The sequence below is a fragment of the Leuresthes tenuis genome, unplaced genomic scaffold (genome assembly GCF_036924035.1).
Source record: "Leuresthes tenuis unplaced genomic scaffold, fLeuTen1.0.hap1 SCAF_18, whole genome shotgun sequence".
In the NCBI taxonomy this organism is placed as follows: domain Eukaryota; kingdom Metazoa; phylum Chordata; class Actinopteri; order Atheriniformes; family Atherinopsidae; genus Leuresthes; species Leuresthes tenuis.
In genome coordinates, this window is record NW_027325372.1 from 1,286,726 (window position 1) to 1,299,499 (window position 12,774).

A 12,774-nucleotide genomic window follows, 5' to 3' on the forward strand; every position below is an offset into this window, starting at 1 on the left:
AAACATAAAGCTTGTACTTGTTGATTTAAAAAAATATAGACGTCAAAGATAAAAAATGAAGATAAAACCAAAAAAAAGTTCATTTCAGGCAGAAAGTTTCTCCACTTTGAGCTGCTCATCTTCATATAAAACTGCCGTTACAGCAGATATGAAACTCAAACTGTTTCACCGTAATGAACTATTCTTTTGGCCGGTTGATTATTTCCTCCATTTGACATAAATGAGCCATTAAAGCTGTGATTACTGGTGCTTCGGTGATTTATTGTGAACCAAATGTGTGAAGAAGGTTGTAATGTGAGCTGGAAACTGCATGTTTACATCTGACTGAAACCTCACAAGGATGGAAAAGGAGGCAAAGATAGGGTTTAAGATGAATAATGGTTCATTTGAACTAAACAGAAGGTGCTGCTGAGGCAGAATAAACTAAACTATTAACATAAAGTACTGTGTTAATAGTTGGGAGAGTTGGTGCACACAGGTTCAGGAGACCTTAAGAAAGCCTGGAGAACTATTGCTCAAGATCACTTAAAAGATTACAGGAAAGTCTGGCTGCTTGGAGGGAACAGGTCTTTGGCTTAAGAGTGTTTTATGTAATCATATTGTGAAAGTAGAATCTACAGCATTACAAACTGAACAATTAACTTGGATTTAGAGATTTTATTTTCCATTTCTGACACAGATTACAGTCCAGTGTTTCAGTAATTCATGTAAATGATCTTTTTTACACGTTGGAATGAAAATAAATACACATAAAAATAAAAACAAAAGCTTCCAAATGTGGAAGAACATGATCAAGAACTGTGTGTTGCCTCGTTTTATTCCATATTCAACAGGATTAAATTCGTTTTCAGTACGAAAACCAAAAGAAAAATGTGGACATGATTCTTCTCTTAATAACTTAATATAAGAACAGAAATCATAACTTACACCTGTGATAAAAGGACATTCTGTATTAATAATTTATTGCACTTTCCAGAACCGGGTCAGATTCTCCACAGAACCAGCGCCGGCTCAGCCCAGCGGTTCCTCTCCAACGTATCAAAGCACTTCTTTTTACAGATTATCTTCCAGAAAAGGGAGCGAGCGGTTTTAGGAAAGATATGAACACATCTCAAACATGGATCAGGCACAAGACAGTCACAGTTCTTCTCTACATGATGCGTGAAAACAAAGACATCATCATCTTAAAGACGCCACAGTTTGCAATAAAACAGCGACAACTTACATTTGAAATAAGATCGATATCGGTTTACAGTGTGCGCATTATTGCTGGTTGAACTCTGCGTCTCCTGATCAATAAGAGAGGTCCTCACAGCAGATATCAGTTAACTGGTTGAGATTTCCAACCAAAAATAGAATATATAGCCATATAGTTCTCATAAATCTATTTATGTAAAGATATATGTACAACATGAAGTATTTAGTCATTCATAATATATGCAGAGTTTCCTTTGAAGTAAACCGTGGATGTTTGTGGTTTTAAAACATGAAATAAAACACAATCTGCGCAGTACAGTAAAGGGTGAAAGAGGAGCTCGTGTTAGTTTGGTCCAAGTGTCACCGGCAGGTTCTTGGATTTAAATGCCGTCATGTTTTTGTCCAAAGAGTTAAAGAAAAAGCAGGAAAAGAAGCACCTTTCTGATCCAAAGCTGCTCCAAAACGGTTCACTTTTTCCAGCCAGTGTTTCCTCGAGTGCAAAAAAGATGCGTCCTGAACTTTAAAGAAAAAACAAAGGCGCCCCCCCCCCTCCGGCAGGCTCTGAAATCCGAACATGTGAAGCGGGTGTTTCTTTTTGATGGAACTGGCTCCTTCCACCTCCTCTCAGGCACTTCCCTCCATGTCACGCCGCCACAGCTTCCAGCTGCTGAGCTTTATGACCCCAGAGTGCTTCCGTACTTGGCACACTTGTTTAATTGTCTTGGATGGTTGAGGCAGACGTTTAGAGCCAGTGATGCTGCAACATGAGAGTCCCTCTGTACACAAGTCATGCACCAGATCCTCCAGAGAGCTGCCCCCACTTCACCCAGGCCGCTCGGAGTAAGACCCGGTCCAGAGCGTTTGTTCCGTTTCCTTTCTGCTCGCAGGACGGAGAGTCGGAGGCGCTGCCGTTCACATGAAGGAGTGGTCCGCCGGGGGCCCGTAAGAGAAGCCCGGGAAGGCTCCGGCTGCCTCCTTGACGCTGCTTGTCACGGTCAGGGAGTCGCTGCACAGAGAGGACGACACCGGCAGGTGGGTGAACTCCGGGTCAAAGTGCTGGAGGTCAGTGGGACCCGACTGTGAAGCAAAGACAGACAGAACTTAAGCTTCAAAAAAACTTCACTGCACTGTTTGATGATCAGATTTTAAACAATTAACTTCACAAGCATGGTCAACACTCTGAAATAAAAGTAAAAGCATCTTTTCCCCTTTCCTGGAGCTGAAGTCTTCTGTAAGACATTCTTCTGAATTATTCTGACACAACAGACAGAAACGATGAGCTGATGATCAGTTTAATTACTGCTTAAACCCTTTCAGCCCAAAACAACTTAAAAAATTCAGTCAGTTAAAGTTCCACCACAGTAAGTCTCCTCCCTTTCAGAGTCAGAACGGAAAAGCTCTAATAAAAGAAAGAAATGAAACCCAACAAAAGAGGCTAAATCCTCATCGGGACGTACCACTGAGGGAATGAACGGGGGTGTGATCTTCTTCGCCATCAGGTCGTCCCAGTTGATCGGAGAGAAGAAGGAGTGGCTTTTGAGTTCAAGCTGCAGGGGAAGAGAAGCTCTGTGAGCAAAGAGGTGCTTCAGATCTCTGTATCCTGTGTGAGGGAACCAGCTGACACACTTACAAAGTCATCCTTGACCCCCAGCCTCTTGGTGCGGTCCTTCTGCAGGAGCCCCTCCAGCAGCTCCCGGCCTGCGTTGGACACGTTGGGCTTCAGCACCGGCGCCTTGTGCAGGATGTTGTTGTACATCTCAGCCGTGTTGCGGCTGTAGAAGGGGGGCTGTGGAAGAAAACAGGAGCTCAAACTCAGCCCATCTGGTCTGAGAAGAAAGGTGCGCCGAGAGGGAGGGGTCCGTGCTTCACTTACCAGTCCGTAGAGCATCTCGTAGAGAACCGAGCCCAGGCACCACCAGTCCACGGTGCGGTCGTACGCCTGCTTCTGCAGAACCTCCGGAGCCAAATACTGAAAACAAAGAATATGCGTCTTCACCCGTCCAACACTTGGAATGTGTCACCTGAAGGGAGGTTTCTGAAGATCCGTACCTCAGGTGTCCCACAGAAGGTTGTTGTGGTTCCTTTGGGCTCGAGACCTTCTTTGCAGAGACCAAAGTCCGTCAGGACAATGTGGCCCTGTGAGTCCAGCAGGATGTTCTCAGGCTTCAGGTCTCTGAGGAGCGAGTAAAAGATGGGATTATTCCACACGCCTCACACTTCCTCCATGTTGTGCTTCCCCGTGTCCACTGGGGGGCGCCGTGCAACCACTCTTTACCTGTACACAATGTGCAGAGAGTGGAGGTAGCCGAGTGCACTCGCGATTTCAGCGGCGTAGAACCTGGCTCTGGGCTCCAGGAAGACCCGCTCTCTCTGGAGGTGGTAGAAGAGCTGCAGGAAGCAAAAACAGCTGTCAACATCTGCTCAGACGCAGCCCAGGTCTGCTGCGTTGGGCCGGAACTCACCTCTCCGCCGTTAACGTAGTCCAGCACAAAGTAGAGTTTGTCAGTAGTCTGGAAGGAGTAGTGCAGCCCCACCAGGAAGGGATGCTTGATGTTCTTCATCAGCACGCTGCGCTCGGCCATGATGTGCTTTTGCTGCAGGCGAATTAAAGGGTTATTACTCGCTGTCATTTAAAAACAGAAGGAAAGCAGACTGAGTGTGACGTCGCACCTCCTTCTTCTTCAGGATGATCTTCTTCTGCAGCACTTTGACAGCGTAGTACTTCGTGGTCTCCTTGTGTCGCGCCAGCAGAACCTGCAGAGAGGCACAGGTTTGCATCAGAGCCGGCTCCACGAAGGTGGAGGAGACGTAAAACATCAGCCGCAAAGAGGGACTCACCTTCCCAAAGCTGCCTTTGCCGATGATTTTCAGGTAGTCAAAATCACAAGGTTTGATCCTAACGAAGAAGAAGAAAATCAGAGTTTAATGTCATGTTTGGGGTGGTTGAGTTTCATGAAAACCGAAGCTGTGAAACAGAGACTTACTGAGTTTCCTCCGCCAGGGAACTTCTGGGATTTAGATACAGCTGAAAGATACCAGGAGGGGAGTTTGTGAATACTTTGGCAAGTTTTCAACAGACAGTGAGTCAGTCAAGAAATAGTTTGAGCTTACTGGACTTTCAGGAAGTTGATCATCGTCAGCCTCCTCGTTCTGATTCTCATCGATCTTCAGGAAGTTGTTCACTTCAACGCTGAAGGACAGAAAACAAAAGACGCGTGTTTAATGCTCAGAAAGAGTCTCTGGGAGCCTGACCTCAGCGGGGTGTGGGTGACCGTCTGAGACCTCAGACAGGTCAGGTTTACCTGCCTGACCTGTCTGAGAAACAGCTTTAAGCCTCTGATCCAGGCCCAGTGGGCTCAGCCCGGTGCCCTGTCTGCTGGGGACAGGTGTCCCGTCGGGGTGATTTTCCACCGCACTGAGCCGGAGTTCAGCACCGTGTGATGGGCTCAGCCGTGTTTCATGTAATAAAGGAATTACAACTTTATCCTCCAATAGGGGACACGCGGGATTTGTTTGGAGGTGATTATGCAGAGGAGGCCGTGAACGGGCTCATCATGGCAGGACTATTCTTACCCCGGGTTCTTGGAGGCAGATTAACAGAATGTCCTGCCAAACTCAGCGGATCAGTGGCTTGGCCATGAATGGGGTAATGATCGGAAATAAATACTACAGGAAGTGACCCAGAGAGGCCGATTAAACACCAAAATCATGCTCTGATACTCACTGCTGGCAGATGTGCGGGGTGGACACCAGCTTCTGGATGAAGTCATTTAGCCCCATTTTCCTCTCCTTGATGAAAGCTGCAGAGACAGAAAGCCTTTAGGTCACACGCGCGCACATTGTGCACCACAGAGGAACAGATCTGCGCTGTAATCTACTTCTAAATGTCCCGTTACGGTGCAGATTGGCGCGTTGTCCAAACAGCTCCAATGCTGCGGGTTTACTGGTTATGCAACCAGCCAGCGCTCTCATTCATACCAACAAAGCATTTTCCATTCACATAACCCCGGCAGACTCCTCCGACGCGCACCCGCAGCTCAGATACATTTCACTTATCAATACGCATTTTCACCAAAAAACTAAATAAAAACCTTTAGATAACTAATTCAAGTCTTGATAAATAGTGAACGCTGATGTTTTGGGGTGAAAGTTATCCGCAGCTCACCGGTGAGAACGGTCACAATCCCCCTCATCCTGCAGTAAGTCAGGTCACATCCAGCCTCAGTAACGGCCATCCTGAGCGATCAATCCGGAAAACAACGCAGAAAAACGGACACAACACCACAGCGGTCCCGCTCCTTCTCTGCACCGACTCACGAGCACGACTCAAAGCTCAATACTGCCGCTGCGCGAGCCAGTGCGGCGCTTTATACCGCGCGCCGCGTCACTGCTCCGTCAGCCGCGTAGCCACGGCAACGGGCCGTGACGTCATGGGATTCCGCCGCAGCGGAGCTGTGCCGCTCTGCCGCGCGAGGGGATGACGAGGAGAGCTCACCGCAGCGGAGGAGGAGGAGGAGGAGGCCATCTGCCTCCCACCTCCGCCTCTTCATCCTCATTTTCTCTGAATGGATTCCCTCCATCGGCGCGCGCGCGCGCAGCGGGCTGGTCTGCAGGATGCGTCACCTCTGCTGCGGACTCTGATCCAAATCACCAGCAAAACCCTCATGAAACCATAAATAAAGGTGAAATAACTACACTGTATGGACGGTTAAATCTTAAAATCTCCCCTCAGATGGAATAATTAGTAAATTTCTGCGGCTGAGGAGCTTATGGAGCTGAGCTGGCATGAAAAGAATTATATAAATTCTGAGAAAACAGAGATGACATCATGCTCATCTAAGCTCTGGTCCAGCTGTCGGGGATGTGGTCCACTAACCCTCTAAGTTACATAAGTGTGCCATAACGCAGATGGTACCGGAGGAGAAAATCAGCTGACGTTATCTGCAGGGTCAGAGAGTCCAGAAAGAGCAGCGAAAACACCAAGCAGCATCTATTCATTTAGGTAAAAAACAAGGCTTCACAGCAGTCTGATCATCGGCTGTCAGGTTTGAAGAAAGAGCTCTCAGCCTTTATGATGGAAAACATCAGAGCCAAGAAGGTTTATTCTTCCACAGAAAGTACCGAACAAGCAGCTCGTGTGAACGCTCGGACCTCAGTTCCAGAGATAATCGAGCTTTATCATGTCTGACTGACCCTCAGTCCGTCGGTTTCATCTCTCTTTGTCCCTGAGTCGTTGCTGTCGGCGTCTGAGCCTCATTAGAGTCTGTAAACGTGTTTCTGTGCAGATAAACTGAGCTGTGATCAGATAAAAACACAGGAACCTTTGGCTGAATTAAACCCTGATCTCAGAAGGCAGATGTCGGCAGTTTGTTAACCAGAAGAAATGCTGATTATCATTTTTACATCGATGAGCTTGAAACATTTATGTATTTATCAGACGCTTTTATCCAAAGCAGCTTACAAATGAAGACTTTATTATTCACGTTTTAGCAGTTATTTGGTTTATTTCAGTGCAGATGTTGTCATAAAGGCGCATCTTCAACCACATCATTGTGAAATGTTGGTTGACAAATCCATTTTTAGACAAAATGTGACCTTTTCTTGTAGAATTTTGGCTAATTTTCGGGTCCTACTTTTCTTTTGGGTGCCAGGATTCTCAATATTGACCTTAAAGTCAGAGTAAAACTGAAATAACTGCAGAACAATGTGTTATGAACTATTCGGTCAAGCATAGAGTTTCTGTTTCTGTATTTATCAGACGCTTTTATCCAAAGCGACTTACAAATGAAGATATAACAGCTATATAAAAAGCTAACAATAAGCTCCATAGAAGGAACCCGGGAGTCCGACTCTGTCAGAGGGGACAGAGCAGAGATAGGGTGCAGGCATAGAAGGAAGAGCAGAAAGATAAAGTGCAGAGATAGAGGGGGGAGGGAAGTACAAGGTAAGTGCTGGGATAGGAGATGCTCTCTGAAGAGCTGGGTTTTCAGGAGCTTCTTGAAGATAGACAGGGACGCCCCTGTTCTGGTAGCGCTCGGTAGGTCATTCCACCATCGTGGGACGACACATGAACAGAGTTTGGATTGTCTTAGGCGTGGTGTAGGAGCTGCTAGACGACAATCCTGGGACCAACGGAGGGACCCAGTTGGGACAGAAGCCTTTGCAGGAGCATTCAAGTAGATGGAGCCGTTCCATTAAGCTCTTTGTAGCTAACATCAGGGACTTAGATCTGATGCAGGCGGCTAAGGGCAGCCAGAGGAGTTAATAAATGCTAAATAAATGCATCAGACGACACATGAACAGAGTTTGGATTGTCTTAGGCGTGGTGTAGGAGCTGCTAGACGACAATCCTGGGACCAACGGAGGGACCCAGTTGGGACAGAAGCCTTTGCAAGAGCATTCAAGTAGATGGAGCCGCTCCATTAAGCTCTTTGTAGGCACGAGCTACATGAGCTACAGGGTTCTGGTCAGCTCTCTTCATCATTTTCTCCATTTTTAGACGTCACTACAGATATTCATCTTGTTTTTGTTTCACCACAAAGCTCTGCAGGGCCTTTAGTTTCCTGTTGCCTCACACGTCCCGTTTTGTCTCTTTAACACAACCAAAGCTTTCGAGCATCTTTACAGGTGATGACGAACTGAATCATTCAGTTATGAAAGCCATCATTTTCCTGTCAGAGCACAGCTTTCACTTCAGCCTCCTTCAGAATAATTCAGCTGACATGTGGGAAGCTCCGTGTTTTGTCCCACTGACACATGACAGTCACGCCTCATTTAGAAGAAGTAAGTCTGCACATTATTAGTGATTGTTGTGCAGGGGGAAGAGGAAGTGGGCTGTGGTGTGGACTGACTGGTGCAGAGCCAGCTGGCAGTTTATCAGGTTGTATCCTGGGTGGAAACCTGAGCCAACACTCACAGCTTCAGCTCTGTTTACACACTGAACCGGTCCAGAGCCGATCACATGACACCTCCCAGGCTTTCTCTGGTTCATGTCGTCACCACCAGTGTCTGCTTTCATTCAGCCCAGCTTTACATCGTACTGCAGCGTTTGGAGCCAACCTGTGACCCTGTTTCTATCCATGTCCAACTCTAACCAACCTGTGACCCTGTTTCTATCCATGTCCAACTCTAACCAACCTGAGACCCTGTTTCTATCCATGTCCAACTCTAACCAACCTGTGACCCTGTTTCTATCCATGTCCAACTCTAACCAACCTGTGACCCTGTTTCTATCCATGTCCAACTCTAACCAACCCGTGACCCTGTTTCTATCCATGTCCAACTCTAACCAACCTGTGACCCTGTTTCTATCCATGTCCAACTCTAACCAACCTGAGAACCTGTTTCTATCCATGTCCAACTCTAACCAACCCGTGACCCTGTTTCTATCCATGTCCAACTCTAACCAACCTGTGACCCTGTTTCTATCCATGTCCAACTCTAACCAACCTGAAGATGCTGAAGATGCAGAGAGGAAAGTTCTCAGTCAGTTTAGCTTCAGATGGAGCTCAAACTGGCTTCTCTGGTGCATCACTTCATGCCTTCCAGCCTCCTCTAGCTCCTCATTAGCATTTTATAGCATCTTTTGTGACAGTTTCACCAAATTAAAATCATTTGAAGCCCCGACAGAGTGTTAATTTGACAGTTTTTTATCGCTTTTATGAATCAGAGAAGCTCAGCTTCAGTGTGGTTCTGCTGGTGCCTTTATTGGTTTCACCTTGGTCCAGTTTATGGTGCTTATGAGCCAAATGACAGCAGAACCTCGGCCTCTGAAATGCTTTCAAATAACACAGCGCTCAGAAACTTTAACCAAACAGTAAAATATCTGGACCACATGTCAGAGAAACACGTTCAGATGGAGGGAAAAGTTGACCAGCAGACTCAGAGACTCGTGCTGTAGATTGTTTCATCCACTTCATGATTTTAAATTGTTACGTAAGCTTTTGGTCACGAGCAGCAGCCGCAACAATCAGACCTTTGAGAGTGATTTATAATCCGGCCGTGAGGATCTTGGACAGGAAGCTCACTGAAGAACATCGTTTCTATTAACAAATCAAATGTCATGAATTTAATCATTTCATAACAACTTAACAGCCTCGAACTTAACTCTAAATCTTCCCTGATCACATGATCGGGCTCCTCGGGGAACCTGTGACCTCGTGGTTCCGAGTCTCGGGTTCAGGGGAACATGTGGAGGTCATAACCTGCAGAACTCAAACTGGATCCCAACTGGCATCATTTGTTTTTAAGAAAGACCCGACATGTAATCATAAATTAGCTTCTTGTTTCTCTGGCGTTTCTCTGCTGTATTTCCGTATTTTTCTGGTTCTGACCTTTCTGAGCTTTATGCTGAGTTTTATTCAGCAGCAGGCTTAAATAGTGTGTGACATCATCACATCTTAACGCCTTAACATGTCCTGACACACACTAGAAAAAGGTCAAACGTGTAAGCTTCAGATGTGCTGGTTTCTCTTCTGGGTTTGGACCGCAGCTCAAGCCAATGACGCCTTTTTGAACGTCTCATCTTCAGTGTGAAAAACAGCCGTGAGCATGAGTCCAGAATGAAAGCACTGAGCAGGTCATTAGCAGTGAACATATGCATCTCTGAGGCTTTTCCCTGAGACACAGGCTGCCTGTGAGGGAGGATGGAGGCCGGTCCTCGGTGACCAACCGTGGGTTTAGCAGGACGCCGCTGGCTGATGAGGACGGAGGATGTCTGATTACACTGCAGGTCCTGCTTCAGTTTCACACCCACATGCTCATCAGCATCTGGCCTGGAAACATATCTGCGCTGAGGTGCTTCTCACGGGTTCCTCTGCTCGTTGCTCAGAGGCCGGAGGTCTGACTGTGGCGCAGAGATCGGCCGATGAAAGTCACAGTTTCGCTCTTTGTTTCCCTCCTGATTTAACAGGCAGCAGATGAGATGTAGTTTGAGTATTTTCTGTTCTCCACAGAGGCTTCGATGGCAGCTCAAGTGCAAGATGAACAAGTTCAAAAAGAGGCAGCGAATGAGCTGAAATGTGGAACTTTAATGTGATGATCGTGCCTTCAGAGCGACGTTAGCCACATTAATGTGACTGCAGTTAGTGCCGTGAGACTCTGAGTTAATGACAGAAGCTCTCAGCTCAGCAGGAAGCCGTTAGAAACAGAACGTTTTCATTCACTCGCTGCAGCTCACATGTCTGTCAAACATCATGAATCAGAGGCTGCGGTTACTTCCGGTATTATTCTCAGTTCCCTTTTCTCTGTTCACGGCCTCCTTTGAGATGAAATAACAGAAGCAGCAGCAACCCGACGCCCAGAGGAAGCTCCTGTATCTCATGATGCGAGGGTTGAATGTCTCAGCTAAGCCTGAACAGAGCAAACTCCTCCATCTAATCCAGTTTTGTGTTTTCAGAGCCAAGCACACCCAATGTGAACCTCACGAGGTCACTTATCACTACGAGATGTTCGTGAGATGGAAAAAAACACCTAATGAAGCTTGGGAAGCGATTTCATGATGACAACAACAAGCGTGGTTGTTTTACTGAACCCTAACCCAAAATCTGGCATCTCTGGAAGCTTCTCAACATGTATGAAAGCCCGATGCTGCTAAGAAAGGCACGTCAGCATCCATCAGCAGCTGATTTCTGCCAGAAACGACCAGCGTGTGTCCGTTTGTAAGCATCTCTGAGCCTTTCTGCAGGCCACAGTGTTAAGATTTCACTCTGGGAGACAACAAGAAATAAAAGATATTTTATAGTAAAGTGACAGTTTCCATCCATTCATGGGCCTGTACCACGAAGCAGGGTCAATATATCCAGGTTATCTTCTAGTTATCTGGCTTAACTAACCCTGACAAGATAGCACTATGATACTGGTTATCAACGTGGTAAATATTAATGTAAAACAGATGAAGCTGGCATCAGATTACGGACTAATGAGCAAGCTGCTCCATGCTGAGGTAATGCTGAGGTAATGCTGAGGTAATGCACGCCATCTGCACTGGGATGGCGTGAAAATCAGCTGAAAATCAGCCCGTTAAGACTCACTTAAAGCGTTCCCAGACTGTCGCTCTGCTCTAATAAAATCCTGATTTTATAACCACAGAATCACCGTTAAAGTAGCTTAAAGACGGCGTCTGAGCTCAGCTGGACTCACGGATCTCCCACAGAGGAGGTTCGAGGCGGCAGGATGTCAGTAACTGCTGGTCACACTGGACCAGTTCAGCTTAAACTGTGGATGTAACCCTGCTCAGTGAGACCAGGTCCACTTGGACACCAGAACTCTGTCATTAACTCAGCCTTTAATGCGTCATTTTGTCATTGTAGAGAAAAAACTGGACGAGCTCTGATTGGTCGGCTCCACGGGGCCTCAGCAGGCCCCTCCCACTTTTTAAAAGGTTATGAAACAAGGTTTCATTGGATAAAGAGTTATTAAATGACTCCAAGGGTTTAAATGTTTTCCAGGACACCAAAATGTAGGAAAGAAACCATTAAGATACCTGAAAAGGTGACAAACAACACCAGAAACTGGATTTCCTGGAGAGTAACACATTAAACACTATAAAAACAGCGTATTTGTTTCCTTTTCCTCTGGTTTAGGGGGGACAAACCCCATATCATCGGATTCTCGGTCATGGTTACGCCACAGAGGCTTCATTTTGAAGCTCTAATGTGATGATGAGGTGAGAAAATGAACCTGACAACATGAGAAAAGGAGGGTCAGACGATTCCCTTTAGCTTGGCTTCCAGTTGCTTCTGTGGCAGAAAGCAAAAAGAGGAGAGGATGGAACGGTTCAGCCGAGCAGAGAGGACGGTGCTTTCCTGACTGGGATGTAAAAGTTGCACGCTCATGCTGCATTTCAGCGCTGCACATCATCCCCAGACGCTCAGAATTAAAGCTGCACCTACCGATGAAGGATTTCTTGCCAGTCTTCATGCCTGCTGCTCAGAGTCCGTCTGCTGCAGAGCGTCCAGGTGACGGAGTGCATAAAAACGATGTCGCCCTCCTGTGTCCGAGCCTCGCTCTCCCTGTCAGTGACTCTCACTGCGGCTGTGGTCAGAAAATCTGTCGATTCGCAGGCAAATAAGTTTCCCTGCCGCCTCCTCCTCTTATCGGCAGCCTGCACCGAGACCAAAGAGCTGAAAGCAGAGATCTGTGACGCACCTGCCTCTCCTCCTCTGCACCCCCACCCTCCTCTCGTCTTTCATCTACCTGGAGAGAACAAACAAGAGCAGGTGTCTGGTTACGGCTCCCGTGAGCGTGGGAGTCCCGCCGGAGGGGAAACCGGTCTCCATGACACGGGAACCACCTGAGGAACACACACACAGGCCTTTAAAGCTGCTTTTAATTGGTCTGCGCTGCAGAGACGATGCTTACGGCCTCCTCCTCGTTCACAGAAGGATCCGGTTCACCACACTGCAGCCCTGTTAGCCTTGAGCTGCAGGTCAGGAGAGCACGATGTGACGGTGGCTGATGTGCAGCTCACTGATGAGTAACTCGGGGAAAGTCTTGATTGCTTTGAGAGATGGAAGAGTTTTGATTTGGAAAGCCTCTCAGAGCCAAAAAGAAGAAGTAAAAGACACAAAAAGCTCT

General features: G+C 46.9%; 1 protein-coding gene across 2 annotated transcripts; it reads right to left on the reverse strand.

Annotated features, from left to right (window-relative positions):
• Nucleotides 1-637: 637 nt before the first annotated feature.
• Nucleotides 638-12,291, reverse strand: LOC140275684 (serine/threonine-protein kinase Sgk1). 2 transcript variants are annotated; one of them, XM_072371210.1, is made up of 13 exons: nt 12,090-12,291; nt 4,922-4,997; nt 4,309-4,387; nt 4,182-4,222; nt 4,036-4,093; nt 3,868-3,951; nt 3,660-3,791; nt 3,473-3,585; nt 3,247-3,370; nt 3,071-3,166; nt 2,828-2,983; nt 2,655-2,744; nt 638-2,274 (listed from the first exon to the last, which is right to left on the reverse strand). In XM_072371210.1, exons 1-13 carry the CDS (start codon nt 12,115-12,117, stop codon nt 2,110-2,112), a joined length of 1,242 nt encoding a protein of 413 aa, XP_072227311.1. In that variant the 5' UTR covers nt 12,118-12,291; the 3' UTR covers nt 638-2,109. The 2 variants fall into 2 exon arrangements, with proteins under 2 accessions (XP_072227311.1, XP_072227310.1); XM_072371209.1 differs by lacking the exon at nt 12,090-12,291 and adding an exon at nt 5,363-5,531.
• Nucleotides 12,292-12,774: the final 483 nt, after the last annotated feature.